The 25,469-nt window shown below is 34.0% G+C and overlaps 1 protein-coding gene and 3 long non-coding RNA genes across 9 annotated transcripts in view; 2 read left to right on the top strand and 2 right to left on the bottom strand.

The window, feature by feature from the left end:
* The window catches only part of LOC110265814, a 27,764-nt gene extending 2,295 nt beyond the window's left edge, over positions 1-25,469 (bottom strand). Inside the window, exons 1-2 of the long non-coding RNA XR_002352180.1 lie at positions 25,376-25,469; positions 14,298-14,303 (exon numbers count right to left, since the gene is read on the bottom strand). This is a non-coding gene — a long non-coding RNA (uncharacterized LOC110265814). The remainder of the gene's footprint in view (positions 1-14,297; positions 14,304-25,375) is intronic.
* On the bottom strand, positions 2,332-9,136 carry LOC107614505. 6 transcript variants are annotated; one of them, XR_002352176.1, is made up of 7 exons: positions 8,981-9,130; positions 8,517-8,624; positions 7,620-7,971; positions 6,367-6,436; positions 5,922-6,004; positions 5,320-5,461; positions 2,332-2,494 (listed from the first exon to the last, which is right to left on the bottom strand). It is a non-coding gene; the product is annotated as an uncharacterized LOC107614505 (long non-coding RNA). The 6 variants fall into 6 exon arrangements; XR_001614473.2 differs by lacking the exon at positions 2,332-2,494 and having other exon boundaries at positions 4,826-5,461; XR_002352177.1 differs by lacking the exons at positions 2,332-2,494; positions 5,320-5,461 and adding an exon at positions 5,726-5,760.
* LOC110265813 lies at positions 12,972-13,479 on the top strand. Its single transcript, XR_002352179.1, has 2 exons — positions 12,972-13,218; positions 13,327-13,479. It is a non-coding gene; the product is annotated as an uncharacterized LOC110265813 (long non-coding RNA).
* Positions 13,790-14,525, top strand: LOC110265812 (dnaJ protein homolog). Its single transcript, XM_021109119.1, has 3 exons — positions 13,790-13,981; positions 14,090-14,228; positions 14,344-14,525. Exons 1-3 carry the CDS (start codon positions 13,915-13,917, stop codon positions 14,510-14,512), a joined length of 375 nt encoding a protein of 124 aa, XP_020964778.1. The 5' UTR covers positions 13,790-13,914; the 3' UTR covers positions 14,513-14,525.

Here is a 25,469-nt window from a genome sequence, read left to right as displayed (position 1 = left end):
GAATGCTTCCTAATTTTTTATTTAAAAGAATTTTTTTTTATTTTTTAAGAAAAACAGCTGCAAATATGCTATATACCGAATTTAATATCTATACTATATACTATATGCTATATGCTTGGGTTTTCTTTTTGAGTAAATGCAGCATAGTAAATTAGTAATATGTTCTTTTTTTTTTTGTCATACATAACAAGTTGATAACATACAACAAAAATAAAACTCGGGCCTCAATAATACGCGTAGATATAATTTACATAGCGTTATGCAAATTACATTTGGGCTCTATATTTCCAATGTAGTCCATTTTATGATTGAGTTCGAAATTTGATTGGGCCAATGTAGATGAGAACCCTTGACGTTAAGTGTGAGAGTGGGTGAATGTTGCAATATTATGTTGTGACTTGTGATATTATATTAGGGTAAACTATTAAAATGACTATCCGCGGGTGGGTGATTGAGTTTATGAAATTAATAACAAAAATATAAAAAGAATATATAGAAATTGGATAATGATATATTTGTTATATATATTTATTGAGCTTAAAAATATGATCACAATAATACAACTAATAATTCTAAATCATGTATTAATTAAACATGTTTAATTTAACGATTGAGTAATCAAAATTTGTAATTAAGAGTTCAGGTAGTATAGGCACTACATTGTATTCATTTTTTGAATATGCAAGCTTTCTATTTCTCAAATCAAAGATCTATTATACAGATTCTCTTCGCTCTCTGACGCTTTCATTTTCTATTGAAGACCTTAATCTCATATTCTAAGTTAAAGTTAATAACTTCTATTCATGCCATAGATAAAAAGAATCAATTGATGCATTAATAATATCTTGTCTAAATCCATTTGCTATCATAGGAAGAATTTGAACATATGATAATATAACGTAAATACTTATTTTAATAATTTGGTTTTGTATTTGTGAAATTTTTGAAGGTATAATTTTGAACATACTTAGGCTTAGTTTAGTAAAACTTTTCGAAAAAATGCTTCTGCTTTTCAAAAGCATAAGCACCTCGTTTTGCGTTTGATAAATCAAAAGCTCATGTGCTTATACTTGCGGCTTTTAAAAGTTAGGGATACTTTCGATGAGCTATTATTCAGAGTGAATTACCAATTCTATCCAAAACATTTGTATTCTAAATTTCTAATTTCAAGAAGAGATTCTCAAAACTCCAACTATAATTCATGATGTATAATTGACGACATGATAATATTAAATCACTTTTATAAACGTTAGTGATACAAATAAGACAATTTAAATGTTAGAAACACAAATAAAACTTTACTCCAAATGTTGGAGACAAAAACAATATTTACTCGAATAATAAATATTCGATGGTGTTTGCATCATCATATGTGAAATTCACAACTAAAAGAAACAATAGCCTTCACATTTAACGTGATTTATCAGCATCTCAACAAAAGTTATATGGCTTGTTGCTTACCTGAAATTAATTGAAGATGAATTTATAAAAAAGAATCTAGTACTTTTAGTTTGTACATACATGAGTTACATTCATCATAGTTACAAAAAGTCAAAGTCATCAGTTTATGCTAGTGCCTAGTTGTCCTCAACCATCTATTATTTTTATAGGTTTAAAAAACAGCAAATACACTATATTCTGAATCATAAATCCAAAACAGTATATTAAATAGTATTTGAAGAGAAATTGTTGTCCAGTACAAATGTAAAACTATTCTAAAGATCTAAATTGTTACTTAAGCTCATTGCTATATTATAAAAGTCCTTTGTAGCCGGTTTATAAACAATTTATTCATAATAACAGATCTCTTTGCACAAAGTATTTATTTATAATTTAGATTAATTAAAAGCAAATTAGGTAAATATTCAATCACCTCAGCTAGTAATAAAAAAGAAAATCATTCAAAATTTTAAAAAAAAATTAGTCAAAATAAGAAGAAAAGTAAGAATTTGACCAATTCTATACGATAAAAACGGTAAAAACATAGAATTTAGATATAAAATTGTACATGAGTAACCTTCTTTAAATACATTATCCTCTTTGCTCTATATTTTTTTTTGTGTAATTCTCCTTGCTCTAAAATTGCCAAAAAATTCCATTACAAACTCACTTAATTGCAAGTTGAACAATTTGGAATCAGAAACATAATATTATTGGAGTCAAAGCTTTTAAAGTCATTACATGATGTCAAATCATATAGCTTTCTAAAGAACTATAGATAATAAACTGCATAGTTCTCATGATTTGCTATACCTAGTCCTAAACTTAAAATAAAATGACAAATCCGGAGGCAGCAAGTAATTCAAAAAAAAGCAAAACATCATGATTATCCCATTTCTCCTACTACTTAAAAGTGATAGACTTACTTCCACTACAATGGCATCGCCAAATCCAAAACCACGGGCTACTCATTAGCACCAAAAGTTGAGAACAAATTATCATAACAGTCACCAACACAAATAGCTTGCAGATTTTCTTCTCAATCAAAACCCTACTAATGAAATTAATCGTGTAAATATTGTTTAATACAACTATTAATCATGTAAAATAATAAAAATTTTCACATTAGTAATAGAGAAAAAAAGAGGTCTTATTTCTTGTAAGAAAGAATATTATAAGATATACTTTTATTAGTTCCCATGAAAATTGGAGAACTTTTAGATTGTCAAAATAATAACCACCATAATAAAATAGCAACATTGTAGTGGAGTAACTGCAGTCATAATATCTTAAGAGTTTAAGCTTTGCTAAGATCAAACATAAAACTCAAGAAGTTTCAAATTCTATGGTTTAACATACTTATTTAAGTTAACCAAAATGCAGAAAATGTTAAATAACTTTTTGGTTCACTTAAAATTCATTTATAGCTCATGTAATTTATCATATTTATTTAGATTTTGATACAAAAACAATTCAAGAAGATCGGTTTTGATCCCACAATTTCTTTGTCTATATTAAATGTTAAAGGTGGTGACAAAAATAATATAGGTGCCAGACATCAAGTTTTTAGATACCATTCAGTATTTAAAAATTAAGGACAAAAACAAATTAAGTATCTAAAAGATATTCACATATTTGATTCACGCTTTTCATAGGAAATACATTAATAACCAAAATACTTCAAATTAAACCCCAAACTCAATGACTTTATTTTTATTTTACATCGTTTGAAAAATTCAACGGGTGTAAGATGATACCAATGAAATTAAATTCATTTCATATTACCAATATATAGTTCAACAAATCAAGTTAGTAATATTTATTCACCACCTTCCCCTCTGCCATCTCCCTTCCTCACCCTTAAATAAACCACTGCATTCAATAATATTCTTCAAAAATGCCTAAACTTGTTTAACTTTTTAATAATGAAAAAACTACCGTTTATTATGGACAATTTCAATTATTGCTTTCTCAATGTCAATTGAATAGTCTTAGAAAAGACCAGCTGAAAATGCTAAAATATCATAGGAGGAAGGAGAAGAATCTTTCTAAGATTTGAAATAAATTAACTATCATTTGTAAATTCCTATAGATCTAAAATGAGATGTTTCTCTTAGTAAACAGGAGAAGCTTAGTTTTCATGTATAGTGGAACCCAAAATATCCAAGCAAGCGGGATTCACCATATTAGAAGAAATAAAAATATGTATGTTTATGATGAAGACTTTTAATTGCTCTTTTAGCAAAGCTTATACAAAAAGAATATTTGAAAAGAATATCTAAGTTAATGTATCATGAATGAGTGCAGTAAAATGTAACCAATCTTCATTGAGATAATCTTTTCTAATGGCTTCAGCAAATTGCAACAAATGTTGAAAATCAAATTAAAACTGCCAGCAAATAATAACAAAAAATATGAAATTGCATGGAAAAAAAATGCTTGGTCTACAAAAATATAGTGAGAGTACTTACCCAATATTAGCTTTTTGGCGTTACCATCTTGCTACAGAGCTGTTGCCTTAACACTACAGCAGCAACACCAACGCCGCTGAGCCTTTCTTTTAATGGGTAGCAAACACAACAGAATGGGTATTAGCTCTCATGAAAGAGTCAGAGCGGTTGCATTTCTATATAAGCAACAACACCTGAAAGAGCAACCACTTTTTACCTCACACTCTTGCGATGGCAACCCACAATATGCACCACTGTTTCAGCATCTAAGAAAGAAAGAAAATTAATGATTCAAAATGAAACATTGGCATTAATTTCTCCCCAAAGTTCGCATAGAGAAATACACAAACATCTTATGAGCAAGGGAATTAATTAATCACATACAGTTATAAGATTGTTGCACACATATATTGCTACCCTCTAAAAGGGAAAAGGAAAATTTTAGCAATGACTTAACAATTCGGAATAAGCATTGTTATTCACTAAAATATGACTCTGAAGGCAAAACATGTAGCAAAAACAAAATTTCGTCTTACCCAGTGTATGCTTCAGGTCAAGCGCTGCGACAGAGGTGGGTAGTATTTGTTCAACACCTTCACCTCTCCCATCTTCTCTCTTTTGTGTTTGATTTTGTTTCAGTCACTGAAACAACCACAAATATTCAAACTTGAAATTAATAATTTAAGTAAAGATCGAAAGATAGAAAATTAAAATTCTCAATGCCATGTAATAATTCAATAATTTTTCAAACAATAAAATTGAATGTAATCTTCATTTTCATATTTTCTAATTATAATCATCCTTATCATTTATAAAACTCATACATATTCGAAGGATTTGTGGTTTGCATTGTAGCAGTCAATTTACGTAAATTTGTTAAAAAAATATACGTGTACAACTAAATTTCTGAAAAGCAAAAATAGATTCGATAGTAAGAAAAAATCAATGATATATTTGATTCGAAAACATAGCAAGAAAACAGCCCTTTTAAATGAGCTTTGAGTTTTAATATTTTCAAATTTGTCCATCGAATCCTTAAACAAACTCTATAAACACAACTACATTTACATCTTTATATGTAGGCTTAATCTTATCGTCATCCCCTGAAAAAAGAAAGAATGCAAGGAGGCATGGAGCTTTGACTTTGAAGGAAACAATCCGACAAAAAAAAATGACAACAATAATAAAATTAGTAGTCACTATAAGAAAAACGCTATTATAGAACAATTTTCTTTGACAACTTAGACTATTAAAAGAACTCAAAAGTCAAATAAATGCACAACAATTGAAGGAGTTCTTATAAGTCATTTTAAATTCTTTTTGCATAAAACACACCTTCAAAACCACTGGAAACTAATTAAAAAATTTCATGTAATAGATTAATTTTCCAATGTCTCAATTTAGTAAGTGTAATAGTAGTAGTAGGTACCTCCAATGTAGAAATCTCAAAAGTTGGAGTTGATGCATAGGGAGTGTGGATTCTGAAACAGCATCATCTTCAAAAGAGAACGGTGTCATCTTCCCTCTTGAGACCATCATATTAAATTGGAATCTCTTTGATTGGAATGTATCTATTTGACACAAAAGATAAATAATTAATGAAAATCATTTATGAGCTGATCTTTAAAAAAAAAAAACAAAAAATGGAAGATTGATTTTATAAAAAAGGGTCTATGGATAAAATAACATACTTGATAAGTGTTTCAGGGTGAGCAACCACAATGACATAATAAATGCAATGTAACTTGTCAACTGAATTGAAAATCACAAATATGGCACTCCCAAACTTAAAAAATATCATTAAATAATAAGTGTAATAATAATTTTTCCTTTCGTTCTTCTTCTTTTGCTTCTGATTCTCTTTTAGTCACTAAAACAATCACAACGATTTAGACATGAAATAGATAATTTGATTGAAAAAGGAAAGAGAGAAGAATAGAATCCTCAATGGTTGGGTGTGGGAAAGTTTTGGACTTTGAAATCAGGGGTGCGTAAAATAATAATGTATTGGAGATTCTAATTTATACTAACCTTTGAAGAGTCACCAGCCAACTTCCAACTACCTCCCCTTCTTCTTCCGCCTTGGCCGATCCGTTTCCCTTCCGCAAGAAGACCTGCAATTGAAGAAGCAGCTGAATTCAGAACCAAACGCTAATCCAAATTAGTGAATTCTGATTATATTAAAAAAAAAGATAAAAATATACATTAATTATAAGTTTTGGCCAATTTCAATTACTGATCCAATAAAGCTATAAACCAATATAAAAAAAAGAAGAAAAAAGGACTCCATGTTCAACTAACCGCTACAGTCAAGATAAAGGTATCCACTGCTGGCTTGCTCTTATATTAGTCAGTAATTTATCACTTGAATTATAGTCATGCAATAGTTATTTTGAAGTAGAAAAGGCTAAATCTTTTTTAATCCTTTTGTAATTGAAGAAATAAAAATAAAAATATGGACTAACCTTTGAGTCACCGGCCAAATTCTAACTACTGCCCCTTCTTCTTCTGCCTTGACTGAATGTTTTCTCCCTCCGCAAGAAGATCTGCAATTGAAGCAGCAACTAAACTCAGATGCTGACTAAATTGGTGAATTCAATTATATTAAAAAGCATATAGTAATATACGTTATAAGTTTTCCCAACTTCAATTACTAATCCAATAAAGCTATAAACCAATATGAAGAAGAAGAAAAAAAAAAGGGGCTTTAGTGAACAACTAACTGCTATGGTCAAGATACAGGCATCCCCTACTCTAATGTTAGTCAGCAATCTATTACTTGAATTATAGTCATGTAATAGTTATTCTCAAATGGAAAAGACTAAATCTTTCTTCTGCTCTTGTAATTGAAGAAATGAAAATAAAAATTATCAAGTGAATTATTAGAATTAGGAATTCTATGATACTTATGAAAACTATTTCTGTCAGGGTTTAAATGAAAGGAATCATTCAGTTGCAAACTCTTTTAACATTTACCTTCAAATTGTGAGTTAATTAGGATAAAGAAGGTCACTTTTATCAATATAAGGATGTTAAACCTTTTGCGAATAACAGATTCTGCTCTTTTAAACTGATTTACTCACTCTTCACTTATCTTATGAAGCACAGACTTGGATATAAAATTTCTTTTATGCATAAAACAAACATCATATAACAACATATCTTATCATGTTCATCCACTTTATATACTAAAGAAAAATAAAAATAAAACACTAAGCAAAAAGAAAGAAAGAAAAAATACTAAGCTATTGTGAGAAGAACTAATAAAAATTTTGGTTGCAATTAATTTTCTCTCACAAAGAAAAAGTGTTACAACAAAATAAAGAATGTTTAAAAGTTGTTGTCAAAACAAAAAAATGAGTGAAATATTTCTCATGAACATTGAATATCTTACCTCTTTAGAATAGCCAAGTACTCTTTAAAGTATCTTATCTCTTTAAGGAATAAGAATTTTAGGAATGCACACATATATATCCTAAATGATAAAAAGAATTAAAGTCATCTCAACACAATAAAATGATTTAAAATTTTATATATATGATGGAGGAAAATGGATAAACTTGGCCTCAAAGAATCATGTGTAGTAAGTAAATGTTACTCAAACAAACACACTTACATTTCCTTTAAAAGAGAAAAAAAAGGGGGATAAAACACATGCAAATACATCTATACACAAAATTTATGCAATAGACACCATTACACTTACATCTAATCACTTAATATAATAACCTAATTTATCACCGGATGAAACCAAAGCAACCCAATTCTTTTCTATTACTCTGTCTACCAAACATGAAAAATCTGCAAAACATTGGGTAAAATATAAGGGGCAGTGACATTTGCTTTAAAATATAGATATCAAACATTTATTACAGTTAAAAAAAAAAGAAAAAATTATTACTCAATAAAACAAAAAAAATTAACTGGTCATCATTAAGTGTAATCAAACAATTCATTACCAATCTTCAGCAAATAATTCCACAAAAGAAGATAACAACAATATAATCAGTAGTCAAAGGCTTGCTAAGCATACAGTATGCATCAATCACCCTTGCAGATTGCTCAGCATCGAAATCCCTTTCTTTAAAAACAAATGATAGGATTAAACAAAAAATATTAGCTTCTCCTATGACTCATTCAAATACACAAACTTTCAAACTATTCACCAAAGAGTAAAGAGACAAAGCAAAATAGTGCAAGGAAAAATATCAAAGAAGGTTATCCAAACAGACCGACCTAAGAATGTAAAAATCATAATGCAATTTGTTTTGCCAATTTTTATATTTTCCATCCAAATTCACACCCTCTATATCATACTTCTTCTCTCCCTATTTTAAAATTTGGGGCAAAGAGAAAACACTTCTTAATTTTAATTATTAGCTGAGAAAAAATTATGATAGCATAATCATCAATTTAAAAGGTAGCAATCCTATTAGTTCTTGGACATAATCATCAATTTTACATAAATTTTGCTCCAAACATTAGTAGAACTCAATCCATATCATTCACAGAAAAATGACAAATTCAACTCAATCTATTTTGGCCTATGATTAACACCCAAAAGGGAAGGTGTTTTGAGAAAACATATTTTTTAAAAAATAAAATGTAGTTTTGTTTTGAGTATACCTTGTTTTGTTTAAATCTTTTATGTCTTCAGTGCTGATGTTAGTCCTGCATGCCCTCCATTAGGCCTTGACCACTTCCATCCATCCACCAAAGGTCCATTCCTGCCAACTGATCATAAAGCAAGCAAGTATCATTAAATTGTAGCTAAATAATAAGCAAAGGTGATATAATGAATGCACAACATCACCACAATAAAAATACTTCTCCGACAAAATAACCTCTCAGGTTTCAGCAGCAACATGAAATTCATCTTCTTTAATGAATTTAGTGAAGGATGAATGATCACACACACTCACAAGGGATTGCTCGTCACGGACAGTTAATGAGCAAAATGTAAAAAGGTAAAAAATTTGCCAACTTTGAGGGTACCCAACATCATAAAAAGCAGAATTGGAACCAAATTTATAAAAAAATTGAGAGAAATGAAGGATGGGGTATCGATAAAATAGGAGTGTACCGATTACTTGAGTTGGAGAGATGAAGCTTGAGGTCTAGGGATGTGAGTTCGATACCGTAGCTCAGCCATTTCCTGAGTTAAGTCCTCTACTTCCTCTTTGTCCTTTAACTTTTCTACTCGCAATTCTTTCTTGTTAGCCTTCAAAGAATAAAATGGATAAGCCGTTTAATAAATATGAAAAATTTTTGTCACTTATAAAAAATATAATATTTATTGATTATTTTGTCACAATTTCAAATTATTCAGAGACTATTTTGTTAATAACTTTTTTCAAAAATTTATCGGCATCTGAATCTTTCGAGTACCAAATTGATAGTTAACTCGTTATATTAACCCACATGAGGACAAAAAGATAAATAAATAAACTCATTAATATTCAGACTGAAGATGCATATGAGAACTATATATTTGGAGTAATATGCTAAAAATAATATTCTTAAAAGATTATCGAACTTCCTATTCTTTGTACAATTCCCCGCTTTATGATCCATCTTTCATCGTCCTCATAGTGGAAGACTCGCTACAAGTAGTTCAGATCATAAGATAACACAATAAAGATGATAACGATATTGACATCAGTGCTTTCGCACCATCATTGTAACCATTAACTTTAACTCCAAATCCATTCTACATCACAGAAGAACCTATATACACGATTCATCAACTCAACACACAAACAAATATGATTGAGAACTTTCCACCATGAAAACTTTATCCTAAAGACTAAGTTCAAAATCCAAGTTTGACAACCAATATAAACATATAAATAGCAAGAATCACCTCCAATATAAGCATGCCTAATCACCTTCAAAGTATGAACCGAATCCCCCTTGCTGGACCAGCTTAGTAGTGATCAAATATATATCACTTCATTAAATAATGATTCTAGTTACTAATACAATTTGTTAGAACTTTTTGGCAATTTACACTATACAAAAAATTCATTAGAAATTTATCGATATTCTATAAAAAAAATCTGTATGGTCGATATCATGTGTGTGCATCTTAATCTTTCCTTGTAGTGTTCATTTAATAGATAAAAAAAAAGCATTTTACACTAAGCATTGGTAACGCCTTACTTTATAAAAAAATACTAAACATTACCTTAAACTGGTCAAAGGCATGCTCCTTGGAAGCCTTGCTCATTGTCTTCCAACTTTTTTCATAAATTGGTAACTGTTGAAAATCAGACGCCAATGTCCCCAAGAACCCGCTCAATAGGCCCGCTGCCTGACCAACTTATTGCAACTCTCTGTTATGGTTTAGCACGATCTTCTTTCCAGGAGGAAGTGCTAATGCCTCCTTAACAGTCAGCTCCATACAATAAGTCACACCATTTTCTAATAGAGGGAACAAACTTTAAATGTTAGTTTACTCAGCGATTTAGAATGCACGGAGAAGAGTAATTACACTTTCTAAGAAACGAGCATCAAAAGAATACCTATGACATCAACAACCCAATAATCGGTGTCCTTTTTTTTGCCGTTGGCATTGCCTTGGCGTTCAACTTCATGTGCAGCAAATAAGTCATCCACATGGTCATCAAATGACTCGACCTCATCCGCCTCCGGGTCATAGTCTTCATCTTCTGAATGGTCATCTACAACTTCATGTAAATCCGGATGTTTTTTATTTGTCGCAGGAGCTCAAGCGTCCCCAATGTCACTTGACGGTGCCAGCCGTGCTTCATTGCGCGGTGGTCTAAACGGTATAGCGTTAACCCGGGATTGTCGAGCACCATTGCTGGAATGCGGAGGTGGAGGTGCTCTAGCACGTCGCTGTGCACTAGAAGTATTTGCACCCGCATCATGTGTTCCATCCGTGTGCTAAAAACAAAGTAGTTAATACATCAACCAATTTTTTTCAGTATTCCCACAAATTATATTGAATAAAAGTCTATCCTAATAGGCAAATGAACATTTGATCTAAGTTGTGCATTAAATAACTCACCGGAGTAGCGTGTGTTTGACTATCAGGGGCAGCTACAGGTCCGACTGCAGTACTAACGGTGTACCGAGGTTTCCTTGGCATTTGACTATTCCTTTAGCAAGAGAACAACAATGTAAAACTCAATAGTGCACAATGATTATATCAATTAATTGAATCAAGTGTCAAACAATATAGTGCACTATTTAACAATTTTAATGTCTGAATAGTAATAAATACATAAAATTAATTAATCAAAAAAAGTCTGGTATCAACTTTTAAAGGTGCTAATATAGGAGACAAACTTGGTGGTGTTAAAGATGACATGACAAAAAAAATTTTTTCCCCAAAAAATAAGTCTCCAAGTGATGTGAGAAATTAATGAAACTGCGACCTTGATTAAATCAAAGCAAAGCGAGCATTACAGTTGTTGGTATATAGAATCATACGACCTTTAAACATCTATTGCATTAAATTTTCCCTAAACAAGTCATGTCCAATTTTGAGGCCTTAATCCAAAGATTGGGGGTAACAGTCAATGAATATTGATGGTTATTCAACCTTTATATAGCGACAATTTTTAGAAGTAAATCTAATTAATTTTGTAAATGTTTGGTAGCGTAGTAACTGGGCTATCTTGCAAGTAAAGTAGCAGATCATCAAGAACCAAAGGGAGAAAACTTAAGTATCAACACATGTGGGGCATTGCAATTTCAGTTTCAGACAACAAAATTACAACAATATTAAGTCAAATATATACATGCATGAGATCTCAAATATTTTAACACTAAAGACAATAGACACTCAATAATTGATGTGTTTCTATTTTGAATCAATATTTGATAGGTGTTTTAGTAAAATAAAATCCTTTTAGATAAGGATAAATTCGAGAATATATTATTATAAATTAACAATATAAACTAGTTTTATTTATACTCTGCCTTAGCTTATATATGCATATGCTTGAGTTCCATTCCTCTTGTGATCAAGCTTCTGACGTACGTGTGTGTGTGTATATATATATATAACATTAAACCCAAACCTTACATCAATATAATATCATGTTTTATTAAAATAACTCAAGTAAACAAATAAAATTGAAATAGCTGTTCAGGCAGAGCCAAAAAATTTATTGTTTCTTCCGCAATATCAACTGTTATAGAACCAAACTGTAACCGGATTAAAAAGAGAAATCGGTTCTAAGCCGGTCTGAAAAAATAAAAATCGGTTTTAAATCCAGTTTTTTAATATCCAAATTTAAAATCCAGTTTTAAATATGGTTTTTTAACCAAAAATCCGGTTTTAAAACAAGTTTTTAGAAATCCATTTCCAAACCAGATTTTTTAACCAAAAATCCAGTTTTAAAACTAGTTTTTAGAAATTCCGATTTTCAAACCATAATTTTTAAGCAGTAAAATTAATACTATAGCCTTTTTTAACTATTTAAGTTCATTACAACTAGTTTTTGGTTCTTTATAATATCTAATGACAATGGCTAATCTAAATAACATCTAAGCATTAATTCAGCACAGGAACAAGAGGGATAAACCATACACTTTTCTGCACATATATATGGATGAATGAATAACAATAATCAAATCATATCTTGTTCCTAAATATAAAAACACAATCACAGATTAGTGGTTGGAGACAGAACTAAGAATGAAAATCATTTAATCAAAATGCAACTCAAACTCACGAATCCCAGCAGCAATATCTCAACAATATTTCAGATATTCGAACAAATTGCAATTCAAACTTAAGAATAGCATGATAGCATGATGAAAATAAGGCAAAACAGCAATTCATACTATGAGATGTGTTTGGACTTCGGATTGAGATGACGTATGACGTGCAAATATATATAGAGGAAAAGGACGTAGGAGGGTAGAATAGTGATTTCATATTTTACTATGAGATGATGCTGAAGCTGATGCATGCGGTGGATCCATGCTTGCTTAGTAAGATTTATTTATTGATTATTGATTTGGGATCCTTCTCTCACTCTCCCTCAACACACCAAGAAGAATCTCTTATCCTCTTTTATATCCCCCTTTTTTCTGAGCCCTATTCATCACTTCACTTCAATTCAATTCAATTCAATTCAATTCCGTTCCTTCTTTTCACTCTCAGATCTCAATTCGTCTTTTCACTTTCCACCTTGATCTGATCAGACATGTACTAATAATACACATATAATTAATTTCCCCTTCTGAATTCACAAACCTATTTAACCCAATTCTTCAATATTCTTGCGTTGATCGGTGACTGGATCATCGTCTGATCCTAAAGCTTCACACTTCAGAATTCGAGTTCGAGGTGCGTTTTGCTTTTAAATTTAATTAATAATAATTCAAAATGCTTATAAACGGGTTATACAAATTTTAGATCATGATGGCTAAAAGGTTTGTGAATTTTTTGGTGAAGGTTGTGAGAATATATATATTATAAAGGTAGAATAGGTTCTTTGAATCTAAAGGGACCGGTTGTGATCCCCACTGTTCGTGCCAAAGTAGCAGGGCTCTGCAGTGTTCCTTTAATTGGACCAATGAAGGCTAAGTGTATTCGAACTGAATTTTGGGGACTCAAGTGTAGCAGAGATAAGGCCACTGTTCTTTCTTTCCATATGAACATGCGAAAGTGCAAGAGCAAGACTGTGCATTGCAGTTTCAACTCACCTTCAAATGGGAGCGGAGGTACGACTGAGAATTTTGATGAAAAGGATAAAGATTATGTTAACTCTAGCGTGGTTGAAGCTGGTATGTTCAGCTTAGCTAATTCAATATATGATGATGCGTTGTGTGGTCAAACATGATTTCTTGTTTTGCTTTTGTGAAATAGATTTGTTCTGTGAATTTTGTGTGTCGTTGAGGTGAGGAGTGGAGCAGATGTTAATATGGATTTTGGATTGGTTTGTTGCAGTTTAAAGAGCTTGCCCAGGCTTATGAGGTTCTGAGTGATCCTGAAAAGCGTGAGATTTATGATCAGTAGGGTGAGGATGCTCTCAAAGAAGGAATGGATGGCGGCCACGACCCATTTGATATATTCCAGTCTTTCTTTGGTGGGAGTCCCTTTGGCGGCGGTATGTTATAATCAGATGTATTTTCAGCTTTGGGAAATTTTTATTGGTTGTGTTAATTTTGTATTTTGATTGGGTTTTGAGAGATTTGTTGATGGCTTCTTTGAACAGGTGGTAGTAGCAGAGGGAGGAGGCAGAAAAGGGTAGAAGATGTGGTTCACCCCCTAAAGGTCTCGCTTGAAAACCTATACCTCAGAACATCTAAGAAGCTCTCGCTCTCTCGCAATGTGCTTTGCTCAAAGTGCAATGGGTAAGTATAATCATATCAAAATTTCAAGTTATTGGTACTCTATTATGATGTGATTGATTGTATGTACACTGGTTTCTTACGTTTGTGTGGTTGTTTGTGTTATTGAACTTTGTAGCAAAGAGTACAAGTCTGGGAATTCTACAAAGTGCGCTGGTTGCCAAGGAACTGGTATGAAGGTTTCTATCAGGCACCTTGGTCCCTCTATTGCTCAGCAAATGCAGCATCCTTGCAATGAATGTAAGGGTACTAGCGAAACCATCAGTGACAGGGACCGTTGCCCATAGTGCAAATGAGAGAAGGTTGTACAGGAGAAGAAGGTTCTTGAGGTCCATGTGGATTAATAGGATTAAACAATCTCATTATTTCCAGCAACAATTTCAGCAATTTTTCAACAAAGTAGTAAATTTCCACACAAGAATTTCAGCAAATTTTCAATAAAGTAGTAAATTTTAAAGAAATTTATTAGTATGACTCAGATTCTCTACCTAATACCCGACTCAACACAAATAAACAAATAACTAAAATAAAATAAAAAACAGTAAGAGATACTTAATAATGAGTCTAAGTATATGCAATGAAAACTTTGTTAAGATGTTTCAAAGAACTTGGAAAAGCTAACTGAATTCAATTCATCTTCACGTCCAAGTTACATGCTTATCTTTGTTATTTGGAACTATGTTGCAGGAACAACAAAAACAAAATCAAAAAACAAATGCAAAAGCAAAAGAAAATCTGTTACATAGGAGAAATCATCATCAACCTAAGCATGAAGTGCAGAAAGATAGACACTACAGGAATTAAATACATAAGAATGAACAAAAGGAAACATGAAATAAAATACATTAACCTTAGGTGACTGAGCAGAAAATATAGAGCCAAAAACCACTGTTTCAGAATCACTTCAACCCTTTAACTAAATTTAAGAGCCTTCTTCTCAATGATTAAGAAGACATGATTACTGTGCAGAGGAGTAAGCTTAGTATTCATGAAAAGATTATACGAAATCAGTCTTATAAACTGGCTTGGGGTGAAGGAGGCACAGAGTATGTTAACAAGACGGGAGAGAGTGACTGCTAAAATATTGGGTGAATTTTTTGAAATCCTAATAACTTCATCTGAATCAGATTTTCTCCGTTTACTTAACTACCTAATTTGATTTCAAATTTAAAATTTTAATTTATCTGATTTGAGTAGCCCGTTTCTACTTCTAATAAATTTAATCTTTTATATAATTAATTTATCCTTTTAATTAATTATTTGTATCTGAATAAATGCCTTCTGTTAAAAAAGTGACTGTAAATCCGGTCAATGATGGCAAATTTGAATTTTTTTCTTATCTTCAAAACAAATTTGATTATTAGTTATATTTTAAAGGTATAAAGATATCTATATAATAACATATTTCATCCCATATAATTCTAAACTCAAAAATCTCCACTCTTCTTCTTTTCAAATGTTAGGAGCCAACACCAGTCTTCTGTGAGTTTCAGTGTTAGATACTAATCTCTTCTCCAGGTACCACCATTTTCAGTGTTAGATACTAATCTCTTCCAGGTACCACCATACTACACATTCATCCAGGTACCACCATTTTCAGTGTTAGATACTAATCTCTTCTCCAATTTTTAAACTCAAATTTTCGATGTTCTTAATTTTTCAAGTAAGTAAAAATCTCATTAATAGATTAAGTAGGGGACTCAAATAAAACACAATAAATTAAGTAGGGGACTCAAAATGATTTTCACAAATCAAAATAGTTTTACATAGTATAAAATTATAACTTTGATTTTAAGCTGATTTTTGAAGTATTATCAAAATTTATAGTCATCAATTACATATACCATAATCATTATCATATGATTTATCTTCGTACATAGCTTCTAGCATTATAAAACTGAAAGCCACTGATTAAGCTTTCATGTGTCGTTCATCCAAAACATAATAATAATTTTAAGAGACAGTGAACTAATTTATTTATTATGGACTAATTTTTCTAATATTATCCATTTAGATATCAGTAAGGAATTGTTGAGTGCACAAGCCTAATAGCTTTATTTATTTTGTTTAATTAAAACCAAACTACAAACATGGTATAACAAGGAACCAGACTTAGCGTATAACTAAAATAGAGTTTCATAAACATTAAAACTAAAAATAAAAAAGCATGAATTTTGAGTTAAATAAACAAACAAAAATCAGTTAAAAAAAACATGCATATTCAGTTAAATAAATAGAGAAAAATACCTGGAAGCTCGACCAAATGTCAACGTTCATGGAGGGGAGACAGAGCCACCGAGTGACCAAGGCAAGTAGCAGTATTGGAGCACCTTCCGACCGAGAAACGAACAGAGCTTGCGACAGCTTGGGTGCGCGAGGGAGGCTTCGCGGTGATCACAATGGCTGCTTAATGGAAGGGAAGGAGGGTTGCGACGGAGGAAAAGGGAGCGACCTGAGGACCAACGGCGGCGGCACGCGGATATGGCTGGCCGTAGGTGAAGGGCGACGCACTTGAGGAGATTCGGCGGAGACCTTCGCGTGAGGGCGGCGCTCTGAACTTTAGATGTAGCATCTCTTCATTTCTCTTGGAGTGGGTTCTAATTAGGGTTAATTGTGGGTTGAAACGGAGGATTTTATGATGTTGCTTCAAAAAGCCGGCCAGGTCACAGTTCGGTTCACCCGACCGGATCTCGGCCGGTTCATCGGTTTAATTTCAATTTTTAAAATATCTAATTTTTTCTTAATCAACCGACTACACTTAAACAAACAATAAAAGAAGAAAATAAGTCTGTTTGATTATGCTAAAGGTAATTTTTATTTGATTAGCTAATGTTTATAAATATGTTATACTAAAAATTTTAATGATGGTTTTAACATATATTTTTTTGATTAATCATGTTCTATATAGGAAAAACAATAAATTAGTTTTGTGTACCTTTTATATTGTTGATCTCTTTTTTTTTATTTTTAAGTATGTTGTACGTGATATATGTTATTACAGATAAACTGTTTCTTAATTATTGGTTTAGAATATAATTATCTTATATTATTTTTTATGATAAAATTTTTTGGAAATGTTTGGATGAAGAGAATAATTTTTTGGACTTAATTTTTGGTTTACTAACTCTTTTACTTTTATTTGATACACATTTCAAACTATTTTTTGGCATCTTTGACCTACAAACATAAAGTGCGTAATGAGTTATGTGTATATGTTGTACTATTTGGAGTATCTTGGATTTATTAGTTCCCTTATTAGTTTGTCATAATAATATTCTCAATGGGTGTCTTGATTATTTAATTTTAAGAAATGGTCATTTATTAATGAATATCGTTATTATTTGACATATTGAATTAATATTTAGCTTATTCATTATCCAATTATAAATATTAATTATAGTTTATAAAAATTGTAAGACTTAATTAAAATAGTTTGACTCATTTTTTGTGGCTTTGATGTATTCTTCCGCTGAGTACTAATTAGTAGTCACTCTATTGATGATTTGTAATTTATACCAGAAAAAATTTCTGGTGAGTTACATCATTTTAAAGCATTTTTTTTATTATACATATTATTAAAGAATTTATTATTATAGAAGTTACTTCATATTTTTAATCTCTTTTTATGTTCTCTTTAATTAGTTAATACCATATACAGGAACGGATCTAGAAAGTTTAATATGCAGGGGCCAAAATTTAGATAAATTTTTTCATTCCATAAAAGTAGTTAACATATAGTTATTAGAGTTGGTTTTTGAAAAGATTTATCAATATATATTCACAATTTTATTTTTAATATGATAATTACATAAAAGAAATATAACAATATCAAGAGTACATTATAAAATTACAAATGATTTTTTAAAAAAATAAATATAGAAATTATTATATAAAAACTAATTTGAAAGGTACAAAGACTTGAGGGTATGATATTAAGTTAGTTAAGTAAAAAATATTAGTGAACTAAACTGTTAAGATAGTAAAATTACATATAAAACTATTAAATTATGTAATATTTTTTATTCCTAAAATACATATCTCGTATATAAGTATAGTTTCTTAAATGTCGAGGGGGGGTCGAGGCCACTACTCGCCCCCCTCTAAGAAAGCTAGAAAAAACTAGCTCTAGAAAATACAAAAAAATTAAAACTAATGCTAACATTTTTTATTAACATACCTAAAATAAAACATAAAAATAAACCTTGAATGCAAATAAGAATACAGAAATTTTGAATTCCCTCCTATAAAAAGGTTTATAGGAGGAGTGTTTTACGGACAAAAAATTTTCGTAAGGTACTCCATGAATGAACTTATATAAATGACTATTATATGTAAAAATGAATCTTGTTATTTTTTCCAAAAAGTAATTGGCGTAAATTTTATTGTCGTATTATAATTGTGATTATGAGGCATATTTTTTGTTCTATATTAGTTTTATATTCTACCTTTACTGCACATTTCAGTATAAATTTTAATGTTCGTAGTTGCACACGTATTTTACCATGCATGTTATGTTTTTAGAACCGTATTTCTTATATCATGCGGAATGAATATAGTAAGATACGTAACATTATTTTAGTGATGAAAAAGTTGTATCACATTAATTATTAAACCATATATTTGTTGTATAATAGATATGGACAAAACCTGGATTCTTAAGCCACAAGATAGCATAGAATATAGACTAGGACTTAATAAGTTCCTAGACTTTGCATTTGCGAATGCATCGTCGGATAACATGATAAAGTGTCCATGCCCTCAATGTGGGTTTCAAGTTATGCAAACAAGAGAGGATGTGTACGATCACCTGTTGATAAAGCCCTTTCCCGCTGGCTATACTTTGTGGTTGCGTCATGGTGAGAAACCAGCTGAGGAGAGCTCTACTTGCACACCGATAGTTGAGAAACCTACACCCGAGGTGAAACCATATCTTTAAATGGTGCACGAGGCATTTAACTTCACAATGCCTCCTGGAAGTGAGGAGACCACAACAGCGGATCCTGTAGAAGATGATGATATAGAGTTGCCGTACTTGTACGATGGTCCAAGTCACGAGGCACAGGATTTTGCCGATCTTCTTGCGGATGGAGCGGAGGAATTATATCCCGGCTGCTCGAAATACTCAAAATTGTCTTTCCTAGTGAAGCTTTATCACATTAAGTGTATGTGTGGTGTGAGTGACAAAGCTATGTCGATGATTTTGGACTTATTGCGGGATACATTTGAGCAAGCCAAATTCCCGTCCACTTTGTATGAAGCCAAGAAAACTATCCGAAAGTTAGGAATTGAGTACAAAAAGGTAGATGCATGCCCGAATGATTGCATGTTGTATCGGGGTGAGGATGATGACGCGACCAGATGCAAGCAGTGTGGGACTTCACGATGGAAGCAGAAGACGCGAAAGGGTTCCGTTACGAAACTCAAAATACCTGTCAGAAAAAATGGAAAGCCTCTCCCAGCAAAGACTCTTCGTTACTTTCCTCTTATACCACGACTGCAACGGTTATTCATGAGTAGCAAAACTTCATCTGACATGTTATGGCATAAAGAGGCAGATAACAATGATGGGTACTTGAGGCATCCAAGGGACGTTGAAGCATGGAAAGACTTTGATGCAAAGTATACTTTTTTTTCTAATGATGCTCACAGTGTTCGCTTAGCTTTAGCAAGTGACGGTTTTAATCTTTTCAGAAATATGAGTACCACGTATTCCATTTGGCCTGTGATTCTTATTCCGTACAATCTTCCTCCCTGGCTATGCATGAAACATGCATCTTTTATACTCTCTATGATTATTCCCGGTCCTAAAATGCCGGGTAACGACATCGATGTTTATTTGGAGCCCCTGGTGGATGAGTTGAAGCAACTCTGGGATGGCATTGAAACTTATGATGCTAATAAGGGGACCACTTTCAAGATGCATGCGGCGCTAATGTAGACTATTAGCGATTTTCCAGGGTTGGGAAATTTATCTGGGTGGAACACGTACAGTGGGTTAGCTTGTCCCACGTATAACGTGGATGCTAAGGCTCAGCGACTAACATTCAGTCTAAAATGGTGTTACACGGGCCATCGCCGCTTCTTGGATTATGGCCATAAATATAGAGTAGACCGGATTAGATTTGACGGACAAGTTGAAAGCAGAGATCCACCGAAGAAGTATTCTGGAGCAGATGTCTTAAGGCAGCAGTGTAACATGCAAGTATCATTTGGGAAGAACTTAACTCTGACAGCCAAAAGAAGACGCATTGGTGAAGATGCAAATCAAGATGACTCGTATTGGAAAAAGAGGAGTGTGTTCTTTGAACTCCCGTACTGGAAGGATCACATGTTGCGTCATAACCTTGACGTGATGCATATAGAGAAGAACATTTGTGACAATGTGGTCTTCACTATCTTAAACGATAGTGTCAAATCAAAAGATAATCTTAAGGCTCGCAAAGATTTACAAAGCATGGGCATAAGGCCTGAATTGTGGCCGGATGAAGGTGGTAAATATCCTTCAGCAATCTTCACAATGTCGAATCCACAGAAGGATGTATTCTTGAAGACTCTACAGAACATGGTATTTCCATATGGTTACTTGAGCAATATTGCTCGTTGTGTTGACATCCGGCAGCGCAAGTTATATGGGTTGAAGAGTCACGACTGCCACATTCTAATAGAACAATTACTTCCAATTTTGGGAAAGAATGCATTGCCAAGTCCGGTATCGAATGTGATTGCGAATCTGTCCTCATTTTTTCTGAGAACTCTGTGGAAAAGCTGTAAATCCTATGCAGCTTGGTGCCCTTCAGAATCATGTTGTGAAAACTCTATGTCAGATGGAAATTATTTTTCCTCCATCCTTCTTCACTGTCATGGTTCACCTTACGGTGCACCTCGTTGATGAAATAAAACTTGGTGGCCGGTACATTATCGGTGGATGTATCCAATAGAAAGGTTAGCTTGATACTAAACACATTCAAGTCATTTTTTTTCAAATTCGTTACGTATATACTAAGCGTTATGTCGTATTTATGCAAAAGGTACTTAGGACAATTGAAGCAATACGTGCGTAACAGGGCACAAGCAGAAGGCTCAATTGCGGAGGGCTATTTATCTGAGGAGATTTTGACATTCTGCTCCAGATATTTGGATAATATTGAGACTAGAATCAACCGACCAGCACGAGTTGACGATCGACCTATTGATGTTACAAATAATACAGGATGTACTATGTTCCCAAAAATTGGAAAAGCTTCAGGGGCTGTATCATATTTTGTACTGACCCCAATGGAAAGAGATCAGGCACATCGTCATGTGCTAGTCAATTGCGAGGCTGTTGCTCCATTTATTGAGTAAGTATGCACACGTAACCATTAAGCACGATTATAACCAATTTCAAACACTCAGTCGTTGGACTAATTTCTTGTTATGTCGTAAAGTACATTTAGGTCAGAAACCAAGCGAAAATTACGGGATCAAATAAGGTCGCAATCTAAGATAGACCGTGTTGTGCATGCAGAATTTCCTCGCCGGTTCAAGCGTGAGGTTCGTAGAAATTTAACCTAACCAACTTATTTGTGCCCTAGAATTATAAATTATGAATTCCAATTTTTTATACGAACAAACTCTAATTTATGGTGCTAGGTTCCAATGGACAGTACTGTACATTCGAAAGAAATGAAGTTGCTGGCATGTGGTCCCATGCTTCAGGCAAGACGTTTTGGGGCATACAACGTCAATGGTTACAAGTTTAGAACCATCACAAAGGAAGACGGGCTGAAAACACAAAATAGTGGAGTTTATGTCTCATCCAATACAAGAATTTATGCCAGCATACGTGACAACAGAGTGACTGTTGGTAGTTGTTCCGAGGGTTACCTGAAATTGTAGGTCGATCTCGGACGAGATCTTCTGTGCTGGTCGGAACCGATGTGTCCGGCTGGTGAATGGTGACCGGAGCTGGTACGTCCGACTTGTTTGGACTTGAACGTGCTGCTGATCCTCTGTCACCGAAGGGTGGGGGGTACCTGGGTGCTCCAGTGTATTTATAGTAATGTGGGCTGACCTTTCGGGTAAGATAAGTTAGTTACTTTATCTTATCTTATCTTATTTTGAGTGAAGTCAGCTTATCTTCAAGAGAACCGCCTTTATCTCTATAGGCTTGAAGTGCCTTTGGATTTGGGTCGTGTTCCTCCATTTGGGCCCTTTACTGGGCTCTTTTATTGACACGGCCGAGTTCTTTAAGAAGAAGTCGGTCCGCTCGACCTGAAGAAGTCGGTCGCTTTATCATTGATCATTCCGGGTCGGATAGCTCGACCCAGGGTATGAACAGTGCCCCTGCTTGAGCTCGGTCTTCTTTGTCGAGGTCAAGTCCTTGACTTCAGTCCTTCTTGAAGCCGAACTCAAGCATTTTTGTCGATTCTTTCGTAGTAGCTTTTGAATGTAGAACGTTTTTCCTCAAAAAGCGCGTGCTTTTGTATTAGCGCTTTGTTCTGGGGAACGTGCGAGGGTTTAATACCCTAATTAATTGGCATTTAATTGCCCCGTTTCCCTTAAACTTCTTTATTTTTGAATTTCATACTCAGGAAACGGTTTCCCTTCTTCGCTCTTTTCGTAACTTCTTTGCAATTTCTTCCTTTGTTTTTCTTTCTGTATTTTATTTTGATGAGTGCCGGGATGTAGGCTGTAGAAGTAACTTGAAAGTCCTTGTTTGTTTACTGCCTCCAAGGGATGCCCCAAGGGCTTTGGTTTGAGTCTTGGGATTTTCCTTTCCTGTTTGTTTGTCTGTCGAGTTGTTTTGCCCCTCATCCGAGATGTTTTGTTAGTAATCCACTCTTCTTTTCTTTTGTAGGATTTAGTTGACCTCATGTCTTCCCGAAATAACGTTGTAGAGATGCCTTCCCAGGTTCCCGCAGGTATGGCCGACTGGGTGGACTCCATGGTTCTCATGTGTGTCTCGTTGGTTGATTCTGATTTTTGTGCTCAGCTTAGGCAGCTTCATAGTGTCTGTAGTAATTCTGGAGATGAGAAGAACTATGAACTTGTCCCCCCTCTTCTGACGAGAGAGTCTGCTTTTCAACTCAGGTTGTTGATGGTCGCCCTTTCTTTTATGCTTATGATTTTTTCTTTGGTCAGCTGGGTATCACCCTTCCTTTTACCAAATTTGAAGCCGATCTGTTATGGTCTTGTAATGTTGTCCCTTCTCAACTTCACCCCAATTCCTGGGGTTTTATTAAAATTTTCCAATTGCTGTGCGATGGTTTTGGTATTCCTGCTTCCCAATCTCTCTTTTTCTATCTGTTTGTCTCGACTAAGCCCGGTGTGGTAAAAAAGAAGTCAGCTTGGGTCTCCTTTCGTTCTACCCAAGGAAAGAAGGTTTTTTTCCATGTTTGACGAGTCGTTCCGTGATTTAAAAACTACTTTTTCAAGGTCTGAGCTGTTGAAGGAGCTCGGCCCTTTTTTCTAGATGAGAATGACGAACCTGCTTTTCCCTTGGAATGGCAAAAAGACGTGAGGGTCTCCCGGTATTCGTGGGAAATGTTGGATGAAGCTGAGCGAGCCTTTGTGACTATCTTAGAAGAACGCTGGGGTCAACCTCCCCATCTTGACACAAAGAAATTTCTAACCAATCCTTCTCTTCTTCAAACTGAACTGGGTATCTTGTGTTTCTTTTATTATCTTGTTTATGTTGCTTGTAGCTGTCTTTTCCGACTTATCCGACTTGTAGCTGAATTTTCTATTTTGCTTGCAGAGGCAATGAAGAATAATGAAGCTATGAAAGCTTTTAAGAGGGCACAGAGGGCAACTGCTGCCAGAAATGTTGCTGCCAGGGCAGCTGGGGAGGGATCCTCCCAGGTGCGCGAGAAGCCATCAGTGCAGAGTTCTGCCGGGGTGAAGAAAGTGATCCCTACACCCCGAGTTCGTTTGGTAGATCCTCACATCGCCTCTGCTGCTCCTTCTATTGCTCCTCCCAATAAAAAACAAAAGACTGCTGAGCCCTTCGACCTCGATGCTCCTGATTTTAATGCTATTGAATTCGTGGATCAACAAATCGGTCCCTACGGCGCTCTCTCCATGGACGATGTGTCCATACTTTATCACTTGGAATTCATGGCCCGAAATCATGTGAAGATGGCGTATATGTCGGCTGCCATATATCGGACTGCTCAGAATCTCCCTCTCCACGCCACTAAAGCGTTTATGGAGGAGGCAAAACAAGAGTTTGATCGGATGAAGGAGTTAAAGGAGGAGCTTGAGACGAAGGTGGCCAAGCTGGAGAAGGACTTGAAGAATGAGGAGGCGAGTTCTCAGTCATTGGCAGCTTCGTTGAGGTTGGCTGAGGACGCAGTCTTGATGCACAAGGATAGTTACGTTACCTCTTATCGAGAGGTGATGCGCCTGAGGGAGGAGCTCGACCATGCCCGGGAAGATTATTCTGAGTTTCAAGGTCATCTCGTTGGCAGCGTGACTGCTGCTTACGAGAACTTGAAGGAGCAAGTTCGGGTCATTGCTCCCGAGGCCGATCTTACCCTTTTTAGCCTAGATATTATTGTCAGAGATGACAAGATTGTCCCTGATGATGAGGGTGATGATGATGAGGTTATTCCTCCCCCTGTGTCCTCTGCTAAAGTGCCGACTTCTTCTGTTCCTCCGGTTGCACCTGATTCGGATTACCAGATTCTGAACCGGGAGGATGGAACTGTAGACGCCGTACCGATTCATACTCGTCCTCCTTCTCCTTGTCCTGATGCTGCCAAGAAGGCTCCTGATGCTTGCTGATCTCTTTCCTGGGAATTTGTGTAGTTGGCCCGGCTTGTGGGCTTTTTAAAACTTTCTTATTTATTTATTGACGCTTTCCTAGTTGCTTTTCTAACAAACAAAAAAGGTAGCTCGCCATCCTTAGATTTTGCTGGCCTTCGAGGCTTTTGCAACTTTGTAGATTTTACATAATGCCTTTTGATTTGCCATTTTTCTGTTTTCTGCTGATGTGTGATATCTTGTGGCTCGACCTCCTTGGGTTATTTCGTTGTTTGCAGCTTGAATCCTTTGAGGTTATGATTTGTGAGGTCCAACTTGTTTCTCGACTTTCTGTATTTGTGACTAGTTCCTTTGCGTTGGTCCCTTTTTAAGTTATTATTGTAATCCTCTCTTTCAGAGATTACTTTTTTATAACTTGTCTGTAGGAGATTAACTTCGTCAGGTCGATCTCTTTTTAGTTATTTTTGTAATCCTCTTTCTTGGACCTTTGTCAGGTCT

Source organism: Arachis ipaensis, chromosome B08 (assembly GCF_000816755.2).
Source record: "Arachis ipaensis cultivar K30076 chromosome B08, Araip1.1, whole genome shotgun sequence".
Lineage (NCBI taxonomy): Eukaryota > Viridiplantae > Streptophyta > Magnoliopsida > Fabales > Fabaceae > Arachis > Arachis ipaensis.
Note: the sequence above shows the minus strand (reverse complement) of the source record. Positions and strands in the feature narration are given on the sequence as shown.